The sequence below is a fragment of the Phlebotomus papatasi genome, chromosome 3 (assembly GCF_024763615.1).
Source record: "Phlebotomus papatasi isolate M1 chromosome 3, Ppap_2.1, whole genome shotgun sequence".
NCBI lineage: Eukaryota > Metazoa > Arthropoda > Insecta > Diptera > Psychodidae > Phlebotomus > Phlebotomus papatasi.
In genome coordinates this window covers 18,486,123-18,511,958 of record NC_077224.1, presented here as the reverse complement: position 1 = coordinate 18,511,958, position 25,836 = coordinate 18,486,123, and the positions used below count along the sequence as shown (strand labels likewise).

Below are 25,836 nucleotides of genomic sequence, written 5' to 3'. Positions count from 1 at the left end.
GATGATGCTAATAACAGTGTTTCGTTTTCTGCTTCTTTTTTCCTTTTTATTTATTTTTGGTTCCTGTATAAAGCCCTCCCTACGGCTCCAACGGATGTATCTATTTCGGAAGTAACAGCAACATCGGTACGCCTTGAATGGTCATATAAGGGACCCGAAGACTTGCAGTACTACGTTATCCAGTATAAGCCCAAGAATGCCAATCAGGTGAGTGAAAAACATAGAAAATCCCACCGAAAATTCCATCTCAATCCTCAATAAAGCTCAATAGGTATATGTCCCCTACCCCTTTCCGTACCAGATCCTTCCCTTCCTATCTTTTACCAGCCCCTTGATGGATTTTGGGAGATTTTCAGAGGGTTTAGTTATTTGGAAATACCTCACTTGCGGTTAGAGTTTGTTATGCACACTAACTTTAGCTAATTGTCCCGTATCGTGCCAACAATATTGATTGATGAACTTTGCAACCCTTTTGTGTGAGTTCATCAAAATGATTTTTAGTGAGATGTGAATTAACATTTTGGGTAAAATTTCAAGGGAAATTAATTTTTCCGTTGTTTTTATTGGGTTAATTTAATGTGATATAATATGGTTCCTGTTAGGTAAATTTCAGTGCAACTAGAAATTCAAATGAACCCCATAAAAAACTATTACTTTCAAACCTATTTTTTTATTACTAGAATTATTTTTATAGTACTTTAATTGTTACTTCAATGATTTGTTGCCATTTCATGAGTGAGAATTAAATGTTTAAAATTTTTATTTCTCGAACTGTTTTTTTTTTATTCATTTTGTAAATGTTACCCTTAAATTGCCTGCTGAAAGAATTATAAAGGGGTCACTCTAAAATGAATCATTTTATTGCATAGAAATCTTTTGTTATACTGAAAGATTATGTCGGTGTGAAAATATTAAAAATAATAAATCTTTTCTCTGAATTTTGATATATTAAGGGGTTACGTGGGTCACGAAGATGAAAAAAAAAAGTTTATTTTTAATGTTTTTTTTTTCAAGCTCTTAAGGATATAAAAGTACAACATTTAAAGTACATTAAAGAGTTGATTTTCGGAAATATATTTACACGTAATTTGTGAATTCGTATTTTACACTTCGTTTTTCATACATTCCATACAAGTGTATCAACCAATAAATTTCCCTTTGCGTCAGAAAGTCAAAGTGATAATTTCCGAAAATGCATAAAATTTCCCTTTGGCCCAACAAGCAGAACTAATAATTTGAGAAAATGCAGAAAGTTTCCATTTGCCTCAGAAAGCTAAACTAATGAATTCCGAAAAAACAGAAAATTTCCCTTTACCCCAGAAAGCGAGAATAATAAATTAATAAAAATTTCCCTTTGCCCTACAAAGTGAAACTAATAAATTCCCGAAAAACAGAAAATATCCCTTTGTCCCAGAAAGCGAGAGTAATAAATTAATAAAAATTTTCCTTTGTCCTAGAAACTGAAACTAATAAATTCCCAAAAAAAAACAGAAAATATCCATTTGCCCCAGAAAAGCGAGAATAATAAATTAATAAAAATTTCCCTTTGCCCTACAAAGTGAAACTAATAAATTCCCGACAAACAGAAAATATCCCTTTGTCCCAGAAAGCGAGAGTAATAAATTAATAAAAATTTTCCTTTGTCCTAGAAACTGAAACTAATAAATTCCCAAAAAAAAACAGAAAATATCCATTTGCCCCAGAAAGCGAGAATAATAAATTAATAAAAATTTCCCTTTGCCCTGAAAAGTGAAACTAATAAATTCCCAAAAAACAGAAAATATCCCTTTGTCCCAGAAAGCGAGAATAATAAATTAATAAAAGTTTTCCTTTGCCCTAGAAAGTGAAATTAATAAATTCCCAAAAAACAAAATATCCCTTTGCCCCAGAAAGCGAGAATAATAAATTCCGAAAACACAGAATATTTCCCTTTATCCCAAAAAGCTAAAGTAATAATTTCAGAAAGGGCAGAAAATTTCCCTTTGCCTGAGAAAGCTAAAGTAATAAATTCCCAAAAACCAGAGAATTTCCCTTGTTTCAAAGGACGAAATTAATAACTTCCCAAAAACCCGGAAAAATCTTCCTTTGTCCCAAAAAGCGAATGTAAGAAATTTCATAAATATAGGAAAATTTCCCTTTATCCCAAAAAGCGGAAACTATAATTGCCCAAAACACAAAAAATCCTTTTGGTTCAAAACGCGAAAGTAATAACATCCCAAAAGACCTAAAACTTTTCTTTGTCCCAAAAAGCGAAACTAATAATTTCCCAAAAAGGACATAATTTCTCAATGTCTCAAAAGGCGAAACCAATCATTTTTCTTTGCCCCAGCAAACTAAATTAATTATTTCCAAAAATAAAAAAAATCCCATTGCCACAACAAGAATTTCTTAAAACACAGATAATTTCCTGTTGCCCTTGCACAAAATACGAAATGTAAAATACAAAATTTCCAGAAATCGAAAAAATACGAAATTAATTACACTATGCAACTATGGTGATTTTCTCCCTGTGTCCTCATGCTATTTTTTCTATTGCTAGGGTCAAATGATTTACGAAAATACTTATCATTTTGATTTCATTTGGTTTTTGCGCCTGGAATCTAGGCAAATCCGTTTTTGTCGTTTTTTGGTACTTGGTTACCTATAACTCCGATTCTGCTGAACCGATTTATTTCTTAATATGAGAACATTTGTTCTCCTTTACATGCCCGATAATCCTTTGGACAAATGGAGTTCGTGAAACTGACACCAGGGGCGCTATAATATCATATATGTCAGAAAACATGGAAAAATCGAACTTTTTCCCAACTTTAATCAAAAATATCTCGAAAACTAGGACTGTCTCTAACAATTTGTTTTGTGGGTTTGATAGAGAATTTCATTAGCTACATTTTCATCCATGTGCAACTTTTCTCTCAAACCTCGAAATTGAGGTTGAAACGAAAAACGAGCACCCAGCCAACTATAAAAAATCTTTACGGAATTGGAAATCTTTGATTTTGACACTAAATACTTGACTTAAATTTTTAAACATTCTTTTAGAATCTGGGATAATTTGCTTTATTTAGCATTGTCTTTTATGGCGCTGCCATACCTTTTCAATTTAGTAAAATTTAATTGACTGAAATTTTACCTTTTACTCTTTCAGACTAAAATAACATATGTTTATCTCTTTCTGTCAAATTAAAATTGAAATTTCAATTTCATTTGACAAAAATTTGAAAGAGTAAGAGGTAAAATTTCAATCGATTGAATTTTACTCAATTGATAAGGTGAATTGAATCTCCTTTTCAAAATAACCAAAATGAGAAAGGTAACCTTCTATATAGCTTTCGAAAGCTTTCCTTTAAATCACCAATTATACTTTTATCTCGCCTGAAGTATACAACTTTATTGTTGATTGGGCGATTAAATCTTTTCACTGCGTCATGCATGATGCCTCGATGATATATAAAGAGTTTTATGCAATAAATTTTTCCTACCATTTAATTTCATGTTGCACTGTAAATGAAAGAGACTTTATCAATTGAAATATATATTTTTTTTAGAAAATTCTGTTTTGGGAAATAATAAATCTTGTGCAAGATTTATAAAATCCACATAATTTAACTATCAGATGATTCTAGCAATTTATTTCCTGTTCAAATCTGTCTGGTTGAATTCAAAAGTATCTGCACATTTTGCTATATATTATTATTATATACAGTGTTCTATTTCTCTAACTGTGGGAAGGAGCAGGAGGAGGGATGAAAAAAAAGCAGAAGAAGAAGTGTATTGAAACGATTCTATTAAGAAATTTCAATGGGATATAAATCATCATAGTGTGATTCAATAGCATGTTATTTGAGTAGAAGATTTTCATTTCTTTTCTCTTTTCCCCATATTCCCTCAATACCGTAATATGTACATTTTGTGCAAAAAAAAAACAGGATAAAAAGGAAATAGACGAAATACTTATACATGATATAAATAATAATTTCAGGCATTCAGTGAAATAAGTGGCATAATTACAATGTTTTATGTTATCCGTGGCCTGAGTCCATACACAGAGTATGAATTCTATGTAATTGGTGTTAACAATATTGGACGTGGACCACCTTCGATTCCAGCCACATGCACAACGGGTGAAACAGGTAATAATTTCTTGTAAATTATTGCTCCCTGTAATAATGGGAGAGTGTGGGAACACATATATATTTAGGGAAGGAGCCCCAAGTGACTGCTTAACTGTCTTATTACGGAGTAAATACGATATACCATGCATGATAGTAATGTGTTTATACACTTTTTTTTTGCTCCCTCATGTAGCCTGACTTGTTTGCAAAAATTCAGTATGTTGGGGGAGCTGTTAGAGGGTGCAAAATACAGAGGGATTGGGGGGGAGATGGAATGCAGTAGAAATGGAATTCATTTCACTCAATTACAACTAATCAGCTAATAACTCAAAATATATTGCTGCAGAAAAGTCAAATTGAGGGTGGAATTTAACTTGGTTTTCTCATTTGTACTTGTAAACTTCAACTTAAGGGGTCAGTTTGTGGAGCACCATTAAAAAAAAAGAACAGTTTCAATTGTTATTTCTAGCCATAACTTTTCCATACACTTTTTATATTTTCAAACAATAGGGTTTTAGAAAAATAAGTAATTATGGCTTATGTTAATGAGGGATATTTATTTGAAACTGAGAAATTTTAAGGGTGTCAAAAAAAGGGGCATATGAAAGCTTGAAAACTGAAAAAATTGAGAACAGTTGTCAGCGCCACCTCGGGAGAGAAAACAGTGCCCTCATGCGGACAAATAATTTACAAGTTCGCATTTTCAGATAGTCCTTTGCAAAACTCAGAACTTGCTCATTATGCACGAAAAAGTGGTTTGAAACTTTTAAATAATTTTTTTTAAATCAGAAATCGAAAAATCGAAAATTAATCAGAAATCGACAATGCCAATCGAGCTTTTCTTTGTCATATAATACGAATTCGAAATAGCATTTTATTGATTTTTTAATGAAATTCTTTTACTTGATGATTTTATAAAAATACAGAGCGTCTTGGTTGATTTGTTTAACAAAATTCATTTTAATTTAAATCACCAGAAATCTCAAATATGTGACTTCTGACAATGCCACGTGAGCTCAAATAGCAATGTCACGGCTACAGAATCGCATTTTCGAAAAAGCTCTCCTTAGATTCGAACCCAATTAGTCATATGGCATTGTCAGAGCATTACAGAATTCCCCTCCTGTAGGGGAATTCTGTAATTTTTGTGGAATTGTCACGCGTGAGTTCGAAACCTGACAATCTTTCCGTACAGAAGTAGATCTTGAAAAATTCGAAAATCTATTTGAAGATCCAAAAAAGAGACTTTTTTACTTCTTGATAATTCCGCAAGGTGGATGAGGTACATCCTGTTCGAATTTCGAAGTGCTCAAGTGTCAAAATGTGATAGTCTTCACATTGTTGTGAGGAAAAAAACAGAACAAAGACGCTTACTGTTCTTGCCCCAGTATTTAATCACTCCATAATCACTGAGTAACTCTTTTGCGAGCTTTTTAGTGTGATATTTGATAAATTTTCCCCAACTTGTTCGAAAATTTAGTATGAAAATTCGAAATTGAATTTGAATTCTTCGAACTTCAACGACTTTTTGTGCAAATAGAGTTCCATTTACCTTTCATCAAAGACACTATTGGAGAATCAAAATCTACATGTGATCGGGCTAAATGCCATTCAAGCTTTTTTTGTCATATCATATGAGTTCGAAAATGCAATTCATTGATTTTTTAATGAAATCCCCTTACTTGATGATTTTATAAAAATACAGAACGTCTTGGTTGATATGTTTAACAAAATTCATTGTCATTTGAATTGCCAGAAATCTCAATTGAGCCCGATCACAAGTAGATTTTGATTCTCCAATAGTGTCTTGGATGAAAGGTAAATGGAACACTATTTGCACAAAACGTCGTTGATGTTCGAAGAATTCAAATTCAATTTCGAATTTTCATAATAAATTTTCGAACAAGGTGGGGAAAATTTATCAAATATCACAATAAAAAGCTGGCAAAAGGGTTACTCAGTGATTATGGAGTGATTAAATAATCGGACAAGAACAGTAAGCGTCGTTGTTCTGCTTATTTCCTCACAACAATGTGAAGACCGTCACATTTTGACACTTGAGCACTTCGAAATTCGAACAGGATGTACCTCAGCCACCTTGCAGAATTATCAAGAAGTAAGAAAGTCTCTTTTTTGGATCTTCAAATAGATTTTCGAATTTTTCAAGATCTACTTCTGTACGGAAAGAGTATGTGACTTCTGACAAAATCATGTGAGCTGAAATGGCAATTCCACGGCTACGGAATCGCATCTTCGACAAAGCTCTCCTAAGATTTCAACCCAATTTGTCATACGGCATTGCCAGAGCGTTACAGAACTCCCCTCCTTCATGGGGTTGAGGGCAATCTCTTCCGCATTCTGCAGGAAAAATTCCGTAAGATGGTGAATGCGAGCTCAATACGGGCCTCTTGGTGATAACCATTTAACTGAAGAACTTTCGTTCCCTGTCCTAAACCGATGTTGTAGTGAAACTCCTGCCACGATGGGTAACGGGTTTAAACCTTCGGGGACTGGAAGAGGTGGAAGGCATGAAGATCTTGTCTGGGATCGGGGAGGGGCTCTAAGTCGAGTTCGAAGTGCTCCCTAACATGTGATCGGTATAGGTCAAACTGATATGCCTTTTTCTACTAAGAGTTTTTCTTCATAATCTTCTCTCCTGAAGTTTACGCCTAAATGTTAATCTAATTACTGCCAGATTTTACAAGCTAAATATTCTCGAAAACAAGTTTGTGTTCAGAGCTTTGAGTGATACTAAATCATCTTAGATGTACTTTTTCAATGCGTCAAGTAAGATTAACATTTAAGCGTAAACTTCGGGAGAGAAGATTGTAAAGAAAAACTCTAAATAGAAAATTCTGTCGAGTACAAATACATTTTAAATTCAATATACACTCCAAATTAGAATGGGTACAACCAACGCCACTGGGAATCCTTTAAAGAATTACGTAAAATAAATTTACGCAAAGAATCTCTAATGACGGTTTAGGATAAATCTTTACTACCAAATTTTACAAGCTAAATATTCTCGAAAATCAGTCTGAGCCTATTTAAGCCGTTAATGAAGGATAATTTTAAGGATTATAGTGCTTACGAAAGAATTCCAGGTCCCCAGAGATCTTTTTATTCTCTATAAAGAACTATTGAAATGTTTTGAATTTTCTAGACGCAGATTCACGCTCGTTTCAAACCCATTGCTTCTTTTATTTATTTACAGCAGTTTTTATTGACAAATAATGAAATTCTGATAGCCTATATAATTTTTAAAAGAAATGGAGTAAGTTTAATTGCTTAGGTGTGCTTGTAACTAACGATTCATAATTATTTTCCCTATTTCTACATTTGATACCCTTCCATGAATTAGCGCGCTAGTTCAACTTTTTGATGTATCTTAATTTTCACAGAAAAAAATAGTGTGGTAAAAGTTTTGTAAATAATGGTGAATTTCGAAAGGGATTTACAAAATACTAATGAGTCGACTAATTCTCTAACAAGTTGGTAAATTTCTGTACATTTTCACAAACATAATTCGTAACGTAAGCTCTTAACGAACATTTTGTTTTTTTACAAACATTTATTTGTAAATATCTGTGTAAATTACAGACCAAGTATCCGTAGCATTTGGTCATTGGTTTGTTAAGTTTTTTTTTTCAGACAAAAAATGTATGAACAAATAGAAAATATTAGAAACAATATTCTGCTTGTTTATGTATAAATGTTTGTAAAATAATAACAAAAATTGCTCGTCAAGTGATCATGTAACGAAGAATGTTTGTGGAAGAGTACAAACTTTTGCAAACTTGTTTGTAACTTAGTCAATTTGGCACTCCCTATAAAATTCACAAAACTAATTTGTAACATGATCTCTCAACCAACATTTTTGTTCTTTTACAAACATATCTTTGTAGATATCTGCTCTGAAAAAAAAAATGTTTTGTTAAATTTGTAACGAATATAACTTTATTACTCGGCAACTACATAGTAACTTCCCCAGAATATCGGTGGCGCGATCACTTTTATAATATTTCATGACCTAATTATGACGATCGCGCCACGTCCATTCTGGATTTATAATAAATAACATTATTGTATTTTTTTTGTTTCGCAACAAATTAATAAGACAAGTTTGTAAAAAGGATATTCTTTCATACAGAATATAGAAAAGTTTTGTCAAATCGACGGCCAACTGGATCTTGTTATATGTTTGTCAAAAGGGTGTTTTTCCATATATAGAATGCAATAACAAGTTGTGTCAAATTTGTAAATAACATACTTTTGACAAAATTTCAACAAAATCCATTTGTTCGTTTAACAAGACATTTTTTTTTCAGAGTGTGTATATAACAGGAAAATTTTTCGTAATATTTTGTCATTTGTTTGACATTTTTTTCCAGACAAAAATGTACGGGTAAAATGTATACAAAATGACAAAAATATTCTTCAATAAATTATCTTACAAACTATGTTTGCGAAAAAGTACAAACTTTTACGAACTTGTTATTAGTTTATACGATTTATGAACATTTCGTAAATTTCTTTCGGGGTTCACCAAAATTTACAAAACATTTTACAAAATATTTCTTTAAGTAATAACACTGTAATATATTTTTTTGAAAAAAAAATCAACTGAATATTATCCCCTTAAAGCGAGCAATGTAGGAAAAAATCCACGAGGATTTTTCGTTCTTTTTTTTCCTTCTTTTTTTTGTGTTTATTTGCGCTCTATATTCAACGAGTAAATTTAAGGATGAAAAGCTTTCTCCATAAACATTATTAAATATTTTCCCATTTACGCTAAACAAAATGCCGGGATTTTTCGACTGGATTCTATTTCTCTTTTTCCTCTTCTATGTAAGTATATAACTTCACTGTGAATTATTGGTTCTATTTGTGAAGAAAAATCACCCTAATTTTGACTATTTTCATCCCCTTTTTTTCTTGCTAAAAAAAAACAAGTTACCAACACTGGAGGTGCCAGTAAGTTTCTTATAAAAATGTCGTTTTTGATTTTTTTTTTCGTTGTCTTTATTGCATTTAATAAGAGCATTTTGGAAAAAGAAATACTGCACTTTTTTTTAAGTTCTTTCTCTCTAGTGGTTTTTTTTTTTATGTGAAAGAAAAATCATGAATTTTTCATTTTTCTTCCCTTGCAATTTAAGAAATGGAAAGTGCGCCAAGGAACGTGCAAGTGCGTCCTCTCAGCTCTTCAACGATGGTTATTACTTGGGAGCCACCTGAAACACCAAATGGCCAAGTTACGGTGAGTTTTTACAGCCAAAAAGATAGAATGTTATAAAAGAAATTATTGACCACATTTTGGGGCACCATTTGGATCAAGTAAAATTTACATTCATATATGGATTGGGATTGGATTTTAGTACATAAGATAAACAGGGGGGAGGGCAGTGGGGTAGGGTGGAACGAGGGTGAAGATTATGATGGAAAGCGAGAGAGAGAGAGAGAGAAGACTCCTATGCGTTTTAAGAGCATCACATCAAATTATTTATGATGCTCAAAAGCTTGTTAATCCCAAGGGAAAATACTCAAGTCGTTCATAAGTGGAACATTGGAGCCTTGAGGCTTTCACATCATCTCTTACCCAAGACTTTCTTTTTCTTGGGCGCCAAAAGTAGGAAAAGAGACCTAGGAGGGATAGATGAACAGAGGGAAGGGAGATAGGAAACTTGATCAAATAGAAAATAATATTGGAAAATGCATAGGGTACGATATGTACATATACAATACATTAAGAGGGCTCTTGAAAACTCCTTTAACCAGAAGAAGTAGAAGAAGGGATTTTTAAGGGTGAGATGTAGGAAGAAAAGTCTCAACTTTGGCTTACAGTTTAATTTTCCGGTTTAAATTGAAGCACTATTTGCGAACAATAACTTTTCCTAGAGGATAATTAGTGTTTACATCAACTCATTAGTTTTTGAGGGGGGGTGTACAACATTTTAGATACAAGTGCGTTGTGTAGGTATTATAACTACGCAGCTAATTGGAAGATAATTTTGTACTTCAAATTTGATATATATAGAAAATTTACATGACTTTGAAATTTTCCTGTTAGTTCATAAATTTCAATGCAAATTCCATTTTAAAGTTTTCCAATAGAGAAATATTTGTGGTATAAAGCTTTCACTATAAGCTAACTAAATAATATTTTTACTCTATTCAAATAATATTGGCATGGTAAATATGTGAGTGATTTTGTGTACCTAAAATCGTTGTGGTAAATGCTTTACAAATTACCGAAAGATTAATTAATAGAGTCGAAAAACAAGCAGGAAACATTTAGATTTGGTTACACAGAAAAAAAAATTTTTTGACAAATTATCGAGAAGAGTTTGTCAAGAGGATGTTTTTTTTTCAAAGTTAATATGCAAAAGTTGTATCAATTTGGCGACCAATTGGTTTTTGTAAAAAAAAAATTGTCAAACGGAAAAAATATTTCAAAGGAAGTTTTGTCAAATTGGTAGACATCCTTTTGACAAAATTTTGACAAGATCCATTTGCCCGCTAAACAAAGCTTAACAAAGACCTACAAAATGCTTGTCAATTGTATAATACACTAAAAAGTTCGTAGAAGACAATGATGTGGTGAAAAAGATACCCGCATCTACGGTATACAAATTTTTGTTTTGTACATTTTTGTTTGTCTGGAAAAACTTTGCAAACAAATGACAAAATTCTGCGAATATATTTTTTTAAATGTTTGTACGATCGTTTACGAACAAATGTTTGTGAAAAAAGTACAAATTTTGATGAATTTGAGTGGTAAACAACATCCTTTTGACAAAATTTTAACAAGATCCATTTACCCCCTTAACAAAGCTTAACAAAGACCTACAAAATGCTTGTCAATAATTGCAATTATTGCAAAAACCCACTTAAAAGTTCGTAGAAGACAATGATGTGGTGAAAAAACACCCGCATCTACGGTATACAAACTTTTGTTCGTACATTTTTGTTTGTCTGGAAAAACTTTGCAAACAAATGACAAAATTCTGAGAATATATTTTTTTAAATGTTTGTACGATCGTTTATGAACAAATGTTTGTGAAAAAGGTACAAATTTTGAAGAACATTTTAGTGAGTTATACAATTTACGGGCATTTCGTAAGTCTCCAGTAGAAAATCACAAACATTTACGAACAATTTCAGGAAAATAAATTCTATGTGTACTGTGTGTTTATAAAATACTCGTGCATCGTATAACCAACAAAAAAGTTCGTAAAAGTTTGTACCATTTTTCACAAACATTGTGCTTTCGATGTTTGTAGGTGGATCACTTGACGAGCATTTTTGTGGTCCGTTTGTTCTTTATAGACACTTGTTTTTAAATATTTGTAAACACGTAGAAAAATATTTGCAGAATTTTGACATTTGTCCGTAAATTTTTGCCAGATAAACAAAGTAGGGTGATGTGATACAATTTGGAACATTTCATGAGTACAAATTGGAACACGCAATTTTTTCATTTAAACATTGTAGAAACTGCTCTCTCGGAGTTCGAGCAGTTAAAATATAGTACTAAATTTTTATTGCAGTACTCTCTCAAATTCGGACATTCGAAACCGAAATGTTACCCAAATTAGAGAGAAATTCGGGCGTCAAACTTTTTGAAATGCAACGATTTTTTGTTCGTCTGCATACTCATGACCATGTCACATATAAGATCAATATTTTCTGAACTGCGAGAATGGTAAAAAAAAAAGATGGCAAATGTTTTATGTTACCTCTCTTTCGCATTTCCCCACTACGTACAAAGATGGCAGCAATACATTCGCTCGAAAACTGATTGAATCACAGTTGGCACGCATGGAAAATTGCTCGAATTGCTTGTAATACGATTCAGAAAACTTTTAATACGAATAGTATTATCTTACTCATTGTATTACTCCACTAGAGTGCATTCTTTCTAACACATGTATTTTTCCATTTGAAATTTTGCATACTATACTTCTCTCTTTCCGTTTTTTTTCTTAATCTTGGTGTATTAATCTTATGTGAGACACCACGTTCATATTAAGTTTACATTTATTGTAAATTTCATGAAAACCACTTAATAATGCATAATCTCATTATAAACTTATCCCTATCACGACTGTTTGATGGTGGAAAACAGTCGCAAACAACACAAACAGAACTCAATAATGCTGAAACAGTTGAGAACAGTAAAGTGCTAAAAAGAAACATGTTAATTTTTCATTAAAATAGTACCATTATACGGTTTACATGAATTTTGTAAATACCCAGTAGAAATTCACAAACATTTACAAACAATTTTACGAAATATTTTTTTCTGTGTAGTAAAATACCTATAAAATTGTCAGTAAAATAGCAATACCTGTACAAAAATAGATCTGCACAGAAATTTAATATGATTGCACGTTTTTTTTCTTATTGTCAATTTTGCATTATAACTTCAGGGCTTTTAAATGGCTCTGCCACGCTTTTCTATATCAGGAAATTTTCATAAAGTCAAAATTCACATCTCTTTCACTCTCAAATGTTTCTAATATGTTCATCTCACTCTTTCATATTCTTCTTCTTCTTTCAACCATCACAGCAAATTGAATTTAGTTCAGTCCGATTTTGAATAGGAAATAATACGGTAGAATGTTTCAGAATGGAAGGGATGTGCAATGTGCATTTTGCTTTCATTAAATTTGATGTTTATGGCCCGGCACACCTTTTAGATCAGGAAAATTTCGTGAAATCGAAATTCATATTCCTTTCTCACATGTTTTGCATGTATCTACCTTAGTCTTTCACGCTTCAAATTCTAATAAGCTAAATTGAATTTGTTGTGATGTTTAAAATAAGAAGAAGAGAACAAAAGAATGAGATAGACATATGCGGAGCGTGTGTAAAAGGCGTGCCGGATCCATTAACACACACATTTTAGATCAGGAAAATTTCGTGAAATCAAAATGGACCTCTATTTTTTCCTCAACCATTCTGCAGATATCTATCCCACTCTTTCACAATCTAAATTGGATTGAACTAAATGCAATTTGCTGTGACGTTCAAAACAAAAAGAAGAATACAGGAGTGAAAGATATATTTAAAAAAGAATGGGATGCTAATTTTGAATTCATGACATTTTCCCAGTATAAATGGCATGCAGGAGCCGTTAATAATTCAATAATGCTCCATTTGATTACCATTATAGAATAGAGTAAGATGGGGTAATTTGGAATCATGTCTAATTCGGAACTTTGAGATTCCCTAACAGTTTTAGATGGCAAAAGAAAAAACAAAAACAATGAAGAAGTACTATCGAATCTATAGTCTTATAATTCTTCGTTCTTTTCCTTTTCTCTTTGACCATCTGAAACAGTAAGAAAATCTCAAAATTCCAAAATAGGCATGATTTTTAATTACACAATCGTACCCTATTATACTTAAAAAAAAAAAGAAAAAATTGTGTTAAAAAATGCAAGCTTTTTCTTTCATTTGTCTCTTGCTCTTAACTTTTTAAGATGCTATCCAAATCCATTCCCAATTCAAACAATGCAAAAATTGCATGGCATTTTGTCATTTTAATGTTCAAATTAGTTCTCAACTGTTCCAACACTGAGACAAATCCGAAAAAGTTAAAATAATATTCCGGAAATGTTAATTTTACCCTACCGTATTGATCTGAAATCGGTGTAAATATGCTATTTAGGTGTATTAGGGGTTAAAGTTACACTTTTTCATGTTATTTCTACCCTTAAAAAGGTGTAAAATTAACATTAAAAATGTTGATATATTTTTACATCTAAAAAGTGTTAAAGTTACGAGGAAAAAAAAATTAATCGCACCCCCGTTTTTTCTTAGTGAAGTTACCCTGTGCAGAAAATCGAGCACGAAAATTCACTTTTTCCACAGGATTATTTGTGCAGATTCTAAGATTCATTTTAACCAATTTCTTCTTCATCTTTCACAATTTTCGAAATAAACTAATTCTTGCACTAGACTTCTAACAAAATTAGTTCTCAACTGTTCCCAATTGCGAATCTCTAGTGAAAGCTTAAAAGTAAACATCATATTCAAATTTCCATTGTGTGAACTCTAGATTTTTGGTTTTTAATTGTGAAATCTGTTCTCAATTGTTCCCAATTGCGTCTCTCTAGGGCAACTGAGAACAGTAGAGAATAATTTTGAAAATTTAAAATTAAAAAATCCCATGCAATTTTTTATTGTGTGAATATGAACTGTTAAGTATTAAAATATGTCTTAATTTATTGCATTTTTCGTACTCATAGTGATAACAATAATGTGTATAATTTTTTAATTGAGATTGGGTGCAACATAAACTCACGTTTCAATTAATATATTAGTAAAATTGGATAATTACGAATTTATATAGTGAGTGAAATAGATCGTACCATGGAATTTCAATAGATGCTTGTTCTGAATGAATCACTAAACTAATGCCAATAGAATGCATGAATACAATTAAGATTTCTGCTCCCGTTTGAAATGAATTAAGTTTATGTATTTGTACATAACAACTATATTTTTTTATTGCTGCTAAATACTATGTAGGCATAATCCATAGTTTCTATGGAAATGTGTGTGTTTTTTTTTATATGTATTCCAGAGGGATATTTTTGATAACTATGTTGTTGACTGCTTTTTTTTCTACAAAAATCCCCTGTTTGAAAGATTAAAAAAAAAACGGAAGAGAAGTGAAACTTAGTTTTTGTTTTTGAGTTCTCAGTCAAAAAATAAAAGCAAGTGGATTATCTCAATTTGAGGGAAAAGTTATTGAAGAAATGCGGAAAAGTGAATTTAAGAGATATTAGTAGGAGATGAAAATAAAATGGGATAAAAGGTCCTTTTGTTCCACTTGAGGGATAATTTTGCTCCATCAATTTGTTGATCATCAATTCCGGGAGAGTGTATGTTGTTTCACGGAAGCTTAGAGGAGGAATATTACAATGAAAAGAATGAAAGTTTGTTTGAAGTGTTGATATAATTGTCCACGTGATGTTTACTCCATTTTCCAGGGCTATAAAGTCTACTATACGACAAATCCTAATCAACCGGAGGCATCATGGGACTCACAAATGGTAGACAATAGCGAGTTAACAACAATATCTGAATTAACGCCACACGCCATTTACACAGTTCGTGTACAAGCATTTACGTCTATGGGTCCCGGACCGATGTCCAATCCAGTTCAAGTAAAAACCCAACAAGGTAATTAATTGATTTGAATTGCAGTGTGGAAATGGGAAGAAGGAGAGGGAGCAAAGGGGATATTTTGGGTGTTATGCTAAGAAGAGAAGATTGATTTTACCCCATAGCGCAATGTCAATTGAAAATCCATTGGAAGAATCCTTTGTATTCTATTGAAAACTACCCAGGCACTCTGAAAGAAAAGGGTTTGTCATTTGTTTGTGCAAAGTTTGTTGAAAGGATGTTCTTCCATACTAAATTACAAAAATGCTTAAAGAAATTGAGAAGAACATCTTTTTCACAAATTTTTAACAAGAGCCAAGGTAAGTACCATATCAAATTTCCTTGAATGTTTCAAAATAATTTGACAGCCGAGTTCCATCTTTTTTCCATCGAAACGTCCCAGAAATTTTTGCTATTTTTTTAATCGATTGGCATAAATTTGGATATTTTGAAAAGGTCTTGAAATTTCCAACCCGGTCTCATCGGTTTCAATTGATAAACGAAATGATGAAGTTCTTATAAATTCAGCTAAAAAGACACGGATTTTGATCTAGATCCTTCTCTTTATTACTCAGACAACGTTTCGGTGCTTGTTGACTCCTTTTACTCAAACAACGTTTCAAAACTTGTTAGCGACTCCGTTACATTCTAACAGTAGTTTGTATATAACGTAGTAATATTGGCCTCAATTCTGAGACCAAAATCAAAATCAAAATTTCAAGCTGTCAAATATTTCCAAAATCAAGATTTCGTATTCTGACACAAAATAAATGGAACGTAAAGTGTCTTAGCTATAGGAACCAAGATTTCAAAATTTTCCACACTTAACGAAACGTCACTTCTGACAAATATCTTGATTTCTCTGCTGAATTTGTTGAAATATGGTCATATAAATTAGCAAAATTAATTATAGGACATATTAAAGAATAAATGAGAGTCCATAAACGAGAGTATAGGAAGTGCAAACCAAACTTGTGACCTGTGATAAATCAAGAAATGCTTATGCAAGATGTGATTATTTTGCAGATATCGGCCTCAATTCTGAGACCAAGATCAAGATCAGAATTTCAAGCTGTCAAATATTTCCAAGATCAAGATTTCCTATTCTGACGTGAAGCATTTATGGAACTTAAATGGTCTTAGCTAAGACCCAAGATTTCAAGATTTTCCACACTTAACGAAACTTCATTTCTGGAAAATATCTTCATTTCTTTGTTGAATTTATTGAAATTTCGCCATATAAATTAGAAAAAATAATTATAAGTTGTATTAAATAATATATGACAGGTATCAGGAAAAAACAAGTGCACACAAAACTTGTGACGTGTGATAAACCCTGAAATGCTTATGCAAGATATCATTCTTTTGCAGGTATTCTCTAGGTGTTGTACTTCAAAACGTACATCTAGAACGTTTTGAACCATTACGATTAAATTACAAGATCAAACATAATATTTTTCATAGTAATTCTCTTTTTGCATAAAAACATTCATCATCAAAAACGATTTCCGCATGAAACCCTTCAAATTGTTAGTATCTTGAAAATTCCAAGCACCTCCGAGAGGATCCACACGGTTTGTGTCTTGGATTTCAAGATTCCAAAACATTTGACAGATTTGTCATCTTGATCTTGATTTTTTGATTTCGGAATACCAAAATCTTGAAATTTTTTTGAGGCCATTGTGTCCAGACCCTGTTTCTCATCTATTACTTTGCATGCCCGGGAAAGGAGCCAACAAGCTCTGAAACGTTGTTTGAGCAACAAAGCAGGAGAAAGATCTACACTCAGAAAAAGGCAGTTCTAACTTTGTATGGGATTTGCAAAAATACAGCTCTTGTCTGTAAGAATATTTTAAGAGCCGAATCAACCTAAACATGTTGTGCTTTGAATTAAGAGCTGCGTTCTAAAACAAATCAACTAAGAACTGGCGTGTCTTGAGCGAAGTATCATTTCACTAGAAAATTTCCAGAGACTTTCAGTGCTGTCAAATGGCAGACAAAATAATTCACAGTGCAATTAATTCGCAAAGTTGTGATTGTTTTCGCGAGTTTTCTCAATGAAATTGTATTGAAAATCTGTGGAAGAAGCCTCTTTAAGTAGTGAAGTGTCTTGTGATTCAAAAAAATACTGTGCCGACAAGGATTTTGCGAAAATTAGGTGAATTAATGCTCGAAAAATACAAAAATATTTTTTTCTGAAAAATAAAACATTGTGTTTCACAAGCTCGCTCGTGTCTCTGGAGTGTTGTGTGATAGTTATTTTTTATTTAGAAAACTTATATAGTGAAATATTCAAAATATTTTTGCGAGGTGGTTCCCGTCAAAAAAAAAAACTGCAAATATGTCGGGCACCTTGCTCATTAATAGTCGGACGGAAAAAAATCTTCCCAAGTGTGAGTCTTTATTTAGACAAAAATTGATTAATTTCACTTTTAGATTTTAAAAGAAAATTTATGAATTTAAAATTATAGAATAAAAGGTGTATATGGTGATAATTAAATAAAAAAACGTGAAATTCAATTGCATTTTTTCATTATGAGTGTACGTCAATTTTGTTGCAATACAGCAGAGAAAATCTGATACTGGAATCAAAACTCGATATGCTTTGCTCCAAGACCTTCTCAGTACTTAAAATTCTTCTAGAGTCTATTTTTTCCATCTGTGAAAATTCAAAGACCGTACGTACTTGAGCCAAAGCATATTCTAAAATAAATGCTTTACATCAAGTAAAATAGTCTTTAACCCAACACACAAATGCCCGTTCTTGTTTCAAGAACTAAATTAAGAGCTGTTTCCACAGAGCTCTTTTCTGAGTGTACGTCACAATCCATGCCTTTTTGTGAATTCATCTATTGACCGAGCATCAAATTCTAATCATGCTCTCGCAAATGATATACTTATTTTTTAGAATATTCTTATTTATTGATCATATAAATAATATTTTACGATCTTTACACTGAATAGTAAGAGATATAAACTTCCGGGTTTAGGTGAGTTTCACCAAATAAGTTATATTATCTAAAATAATTTTTCGTATTTTTTCTTCTCTACTCCTCTTTATGCTCTCTAAACATTCTCTTTCTTTCATTTTTATGATTCTATATGCAAAGTGACCCCACTTTAGGTATATTCAAAGCGGTGCCGGTGTCGCCCAAAACCACGAAAGCCAAAATCCCGAATTAGCAAAGTTACAAATAGATAAAATCCCAAAAAAACAAAATTCCGAAAGTCAAAATTCCGAACGCCAAAATCCCAGGAAGTTAATATCCCGAAAATCAAAAAAAGGGAAAAGCCAAATTCCGAATGGTCAAAATCCTTAAAAAGTCGAACTTATTCGGCGGGTAATTACCGCTGCTTTTTTTGTTCATATTTCGAAATTCTAAACTTCAAAAATCGTTATTATACAGAATGGCCCATTTGAACTGAAGCTACCCGTTATTTTTTTTAATTCAAATTTAATTTTATTGGCGTAAACAAAAAGCAAGTCAGAAATCTTTGAATATTTGAGAATCTATTTGAAATTTTCCAAGTATCCACCTTTGGCACGAGCTCTGGTCCTGAATCTACTTATAAACGCGTCGCACGTTGTTCAAACTTTCAACGTTTCCAGAATACGAGCCCATTCACGAAAGGGTGTGTTCAGCTCATTATCAATTTGGTAGTTTTTAGTCCTTCCTTCCTTCCGGACGTTAGTCAACAAAATGCTCTATACGTTGAAGTCGAGCGGATTTACATCCGCAAACGATTAAGTTTGTGTGTTCGAATGCAATGCCTTAGGCATACTTACAACTTAATCCGAGAGATGACTTAGTGGAAAGTTACGGAAATGTAGTTTGATCATTATTTCTAATATAATTACGCTAAACCGTCTCTCGGCTAATCCTCACGTCTGTCAAGGTCCTAAATGACAAAATGTTATTGGACCTTCAGGAATCTTTTACCAAAACTTTCCAATGAGCACTGTTTCAGGAGCCCTTCTAAGACAATTTACCGATATACGTTGCCCACGTTACTGTTTACTTTAACGCTACACAGAAAATAATATTCTTAAAATTGTCAAAAATGTTCATTAATTCTTACTGGGGACTTACGAAATGTTCATAAATCGTATAACCCGCAAACAAGTTTGTATAAGTTTGTACTTTTCTCACAAAAAGTGGGCATTTCTGTTCTTTTACAAACATTTCTTAGTAATTATTTGTAGACACCAAGAGATGTTCGTAAAATTTTGTCGTTTGTTCGTAAGATTTGTTTCAGGCGAACAAAAACATACGAACAAATGTTTGCAAAAAAAAAAAACAAAAATGCTCCTCAAATGATCATATTTCGAACAAAGTTTGTGAAAATGTACAAACTTTTTTGTGTGTTCTACAAATTACGATCATTTAGTAAGTAACTCAGTATGAATTCACAAACATTTACGAAGAAGTTAAAAAATGGTTTTGCACTATTAGTGCCCCTTTGCGATGTTCTCTAGATTTGTAGAATTACTCAAGACCTTTCGTTTGCGTCGTCATTAACTCAAATTTTGATAATATGAATATAAGTTATGGACATTCTTAGAATTCTTGTGAATGTTTCATATCTCTAGTTATTTTTATCCCGTTTTGTCCAAAGTCTAAGGCCCAGATGCAAATAACCTAGTGTTACGTGTCTGAGGGTAAGGTAAGGTCTTTTAACACTTCGCAACTACCCTCAAATGACTCATGATCGATAGAACGGCAAGACGATCTCCCAGGTCCAGAGAAAATACCAAAAGAGGAATTCTATACCCGTATGACATTGTCACATGACAAATATAGAATTTTTAATGTGGTAAATTCGGGAAAACTGTCCAAAAATACAATTCATATCAATTACCGAGAGCTTCACAGAGCTCCTTGCAATAGCGATTTGATGCTCACTGGCCTTTAATGTTGTCCTGTTTCGAAATTTACCATAAAAATTTGTCATATGATATTGTCATATTGTTAAGGAATTCCCCCTATACGGGATTCCTCTTGTCGACTCTTGTTTAACTTCACTACCATAAGTTCAGGTGGCTTTGTCAGCTGAGGATGACTTTGACACTCTCCTCTTCGTAAGTTTTTCTTTACTTCTAGAACTTAAGGATGGTTTTTAGGGATCCGATCTACCATGTCTGATCGGCGAAAACCGTTCTTAAACATTAGAATTAAAGAAAAGCTTACGAACAGGAGGGGGTCAAAGTCACCCACAGCTACAGTACTGTATTTTAGAGAACTGGAACAAGATCATTTCGGATAAACCGAGGTGGATCTTTCTAATATCTCCAAACTCTGCTCAAAACTCTCTCTAAAATATTCTATAAGTACTGTTCACAAGAATTATAGCCTTAAGTAAAAAATTGCTTTCTTGTGTAAATTCGCAACAATTACTAAAATTTCAGGATATTCCAAAGTGATATAAATGAAGTTAGAGGGTATTGCTATTCCCGAAAATCGATACTCGATATCTCTCATCGATCCCTTTTTTACCGCGATTTTGCGTACTAGGGGGAACTGGGGCAGTAGTAATCTGGGGTAGTTGTAAACACTGTGATTTTTTTCATTAATTTTAAGAATCCAGAGGATAAAACCCATAAGCATTCATAGATACCATGGGGATGTATGTCCACAGATAAATTGGTCAATAAAATCCTAATATACTTTAAAAATAAAAATCATTTTCCTGAAAATGTTGATATTTCGATTATTTTGATCATTTGGATTTCCACCTGGAAATTAAAAATTGTGTAAAATAATCGAAATGTAGCAATACCAGTTCTTTCCTACATCTTTTAGGATTATATTAATGCATTTACTAGACAAATTGAGATTCTCATTATTTCAAAAGAATTAATAATTGGTCAGAAAACAGCATTTGGGGTAGATGTAATCAGGCAATTTCAATTTCACAAAATGAGTAGGTAAAAGAGCGGGAAATTTACCTTCATGCGAAATATCTATAATTCATAGATTACGAAAAAATGGTGGTGCTGTGTTCAATAAAAAGTCACATGATGTCAAAATATGGGGAAAATCTATTGAAAAATGTCTTTGATATGCATGCTTTTAGTTTTTTTGCTATTTTAATTATTCTTTGTAAAAAGTGTCGTGATTTTTTGAAAAATATACAGTCTTTATATATCTCTTAAGTAATTAAAATAATCGAGAGTGGTGCAAAGTTAATTTCAAGGGTGGGAAAAAAGGTGTTTACATCCTCCCCAGAAAGTGGTTACTTCTACCCCAGGTATTTTGTGAAAAGAGAAAAATGCACAGGGACACAAATTTTATTTTTATGGAAAACTCAATTGTTTTCCAGCATCCGCATTACCCTCGACGAATTGCCTATACCCAAGGGTAAAACATGAGCTAAAAAATATTTTCCAAAAAATCACGGTGTCCTTGGAAAATCACCTCAAATTCGCATGCATCGAAAATGGTTACATGTGCCCCAGTCTCCCCTAATTCCTTTCTTCCATGTTTCCTAATTTTTTCCATGGAAATTATATGGAAATGTCTACGGAAAAGCCATGGAAAGATATGCGGATGAATACAGAAATGTCATCTTAAAATTTTGTAGAAATTCCGAGCGCTACTGGAATTTAATGTATCGAATTGTGCTATGGGGTAATAGTAAATTCAAGTCATTTAATAATTTAATAATATTGATGTCATTATATGTATTTGATAAATATATATTTGCAATCTCATCAGGCGTACCATCGCAACCAAGTAATTTCCGGGCGATTGATATTGGAGAGACAGTTGTGACTCTATCTTGGTCGAAACCATTGCATTCTGGTGAAAATATTGTTCACTATGAACTATATTGGAATGATACATATGCCAATGAGCAGCATCATAAGTGAGTATATTCTCTATTTATGCCTTTACAACCCTACATATATATATAAATTGATTCTCCTCTATACTTATTGGTTATATAATGTGAAATGTGTTTCGATATATATATATATAATGTGGCTCCAGTAGTGGAAAATTTACCAAACTATTCACCTCAAATTCACTCTTCACTGATTCTGTTTCCCCCCTCAAATGTTGTGATGGACAGAAAATGATCGAGAGAGTATTGCTCATATAATTGCACTTTAAAGTTTAGAAATATTTCAACAAAGTTTGTGTTATTTTTTTTTAGTTTTAAATTTATTGGGATTTTTTTTTAGAAAAGAAATTCAACTGGAAAAATAGAGCTTCGGGAAATATGAACGACTTTATGGAAAACAATGAACATGAGAGATATTCAATGTATAGAAAAGAAATTCTCCAGAAAATGCTTCCTTATACAAAATATCATATGAATAATCTACTAACATTGTAGGTTTCAAATTTTCATGGAGCTCCTTTTTGAATATTTCAAAGAGCTGTCGGGAGTAAGATTAAATGATAAAGTGGAAACCACATCGTAAAGTTTATGACATCAACCAAATTACATAAATACGCTAATTTTGAATATTATATAAACTCATATTTCAAATTATGCTTATTGAAAGCTATATTCTGCACTTTATACTCATATTATATTCATTGACTCAAATGTGACAAAAGTTTCGCGCTGAATGCCAAATTGGATTCCCTGTCGAATCATCCAAGTGGTACAGAGTGAAAAATTCGCGAATAAAAATGAAGAGATCAATTTTATTTTTGATGGTTTTAGAGAAACGTGAAGCAATTCTAAAAAACAGATATTGTCCCATTTCTATGATAAATAAAAATTGATAAAATACATTTTAATAAAGAAGTATTCTCATAAGGGAACTAGGCCTTCTCGAAAATGAGATTTTTATTAATTTATGGAATCTTTCTATCTTTTATTGAAAATATGATTTTTTACTGCTTATTTTATATTAGAAACTTACTAGTTTTATTTTTTTTACTGTCCATATTTTGTGTTTTATTTGTAAAACCTATTTATTACTCATCGTCTTTACCAAAATATTGCTTGTTTCCACTAAAACACTGACCACAAATGTTTTAGCAAAAACATTATAGTGTTCTTTAAACATAAAACATTTTGCGAATGAATATCGAAAAAATTCGAAATTAAGTAGAAAGTGGCTTCATACAGATACAGCTTAAAAAATTCGAAGATCGATTTCGAAAGCTAAAGAAATGACATTTTTACTTCTCTCTTCGTTCACATGGCTGCTTAAATATGTCCTTTTTGGAATTTCGAAGTGTCTCGAATATTAAAATGTATCATTTTTGCCTTCACTGAGTGAGAGAAATCCGAAAAAGTTAAAATAACATTCCGGAAATGTTTGTTTTACCCTGCAGTATTAATCCGAAATCGGTGTAAATATTATGCTTTTTGGGTGTATTAGGGGTTAAAGTTACCCTTTTTCATGTTAATTTTACTCTTAAAAAGGTGTAAAATTAACATTAAAAATTTTGATATATTTTTACACATGAAAAGTGTTAAAGTTATGAGAAAAAAAGTTAATCGCACCTCCATTTTTTTCTCAGTGTTTTTGTGGAAAAAATCAAAGTAACAAGGCTCATTTCGTAAAAATTATCTTATAATCACTGAGTAATAAGAGCTTCTTAGTGTGATTATTCATAAATGTTCCATATCTTTTGGGAAAATAGGGTAAATTAAGCTAATTCAAAACCTGTTCCAAATAGAAACTTTTCGATGCTCCAAATGGAAACATCATTTTTTTCCATGATCAATACGGTATTAAATTTTTATTTATATATTTTCTATAACTCAGTTTCATTATTTAGTTAATTTTGCTCTGAATAAAGCGAAAATCCATTCATATTCACACATTTTAATTTGTTAATTTCTCAGAAAAATTAAAAGTGTACGTTTTCACAATCCATTTTTCATCAATCAACCATGTTTTCTAATAAAAAACACATTAGGGTGATTGTTCTTTATTACTTTTTTTACATATTTGTAATATTTCTGGCAGAGTTATGTGAAATTAGGTACTAATCTTTATTTTTAACGGTACGTGAAGTTTTCAACTGAAATAATTACCTATTTTGTGAACTAAAAGGGTTTTTCTGAAGTGTCTGCAAATGCTTCAATTGGAAATTACCGGAAATTTGATTTTTTTGGAGAGATTTTCTTATCGTCTCAGATGGGAAAGAAGAAAAGACTAGGAATAAGAACAAATCCTACACTCAAAAGCAACGGAACAGGGTTTTGGAAGCTTTTCGTCGCGGTTTCACTTACACTGTTTGTCTCCAATTAGAAAATCTACCTTGCCTCCATTTGGATTAATTTGTTTCCAATAGAAGCATTTTGTACTCGTGTATTTTTCTTGTATTTAAGAAGTTTTTATATTATATTAAAGAATTTTCACTAAACTGTAACATTCTAGAAGAGTTAAGGAACAAATTTATGTAATTTTCTTCAGAAAAATATTAACTTAATATGATGAATCTTCTGTCAAAGTTAAAGCGTCTGGAAATGGTTTTGAATTAGGACATTTACCCTATTGTTCGAAAATTCGTAAATGAATTTAAATTCTTTGGACATCAACGACTTTTAGTGCAAATAGAGTTCCATTTACCCTTTATCCAAGACACTATTGGCGAAATAAACTCCAGATGTTATTGGAAAAAATCTGGCTTTTAAGAATTTTAATTTTAGCCGAGACACTTTCGGGGAGATTATAACAGTCAGGAAAATCTATCTCAGGAACAAACCACTAGGGTGGAGTCTACACTTATGGATGTTGTACACTTATGGACAGCGTGTAAAAATCTTAAGTTCTTTCCTAAAACAGATTTCGAAAAGTCATAAAAATATTAGTTTATGATATAATTAACAATTTGTGTGGTTTTCGAAATCAGTTTCATGTAACAACATAAGATTTTTGCAAGCTGTCCATAAGTGTATAACATCTATAAGTGTAGACTCCACCCTAATGGGGTGTATTTCACAATTATCTCGTTTAGAACAGCAACAGTCCCCGTGAATGAAAGTAATATCTAGAGTTGACATATTTTTGCAAGAAACTTATTCCTCTCTGAACTTTATTGCAGACAAAAATTCTCTGTCTTAGAAAATTATGTTCTTTTCTAGCCATTTTCCAAAAGCTGTTTTTAGTTAGAGAAATTTATACTCCTTGCTTGAAATCTTTAAATTTCTGGACGTTTGAATAATGTTTATGGGCAATATGTGATAATATTTTTAAATCTTAATCTCCGTTATAAATGGATAAAAATATCGAATTCTGCAATTTTCTCGAATATTCTCAAGTTACTCTCAATATTCACCGAATTATCCTGTTATAAAAACATCTAGAACAGCAAAATTTCTGTTTAGCATTTTCTTAAAATTTTGTTAATTTTGAGCTAAAGTAAAGATTTAAATCAAATCATTTAGAGAAGAGTACATTGCAAAGTATAAGCTTCTTTAAATTGAATGCTCTTTTAATTAAATTCGTTTCTCTACAATTTTATTTGTTCTCTAGACAATAAAATAAGTCTTTTACTACTTTATATTTTTATAAAAAAAAAATTATTTTATTTTCCGGTGAATATTGTTTTTCCTTCATTCTAAGATTTCA

At 31.9% G+C, this 25,836-nt stretch overlaps 1 protein-coding gene across 3 annotated transcripts in view; it reads left to right on the top strand.

Moving 5' to 3' along the window:
* Positions 1-25,836, top strand: part of LOC129806809 (tyrosine-protein phosphatase Lar) — a 284,034-nt gene that overhangs the window by 202,882 nt on the left and 55,316 nt on the right. For all 3 annotated transcript variants that reach the window (XM_055855583.1, XM_055855585.1, XM_055855584.1), the window contains 5 exons: positions 74-207; positions 3,983-4,133; positions 9,272-9,372; positions 15,116-15,308; positions 22,007-22,157. In XM_055855583.1, coding sequence (XP_055711558.1) covers positions 74-207; positions 3,983-4,133; positions 9,272-9,372; positions 15,116-15,308; positions 22,007-22,157 — 730 coding nt within the window. The remainder of the gene's footprint in view (positions 1-73; positions 208-3,982; positions 4,134-9,271; positions 9,373-15,115; positions 15,309-22,006; positions 22,158-25,836) is intronic.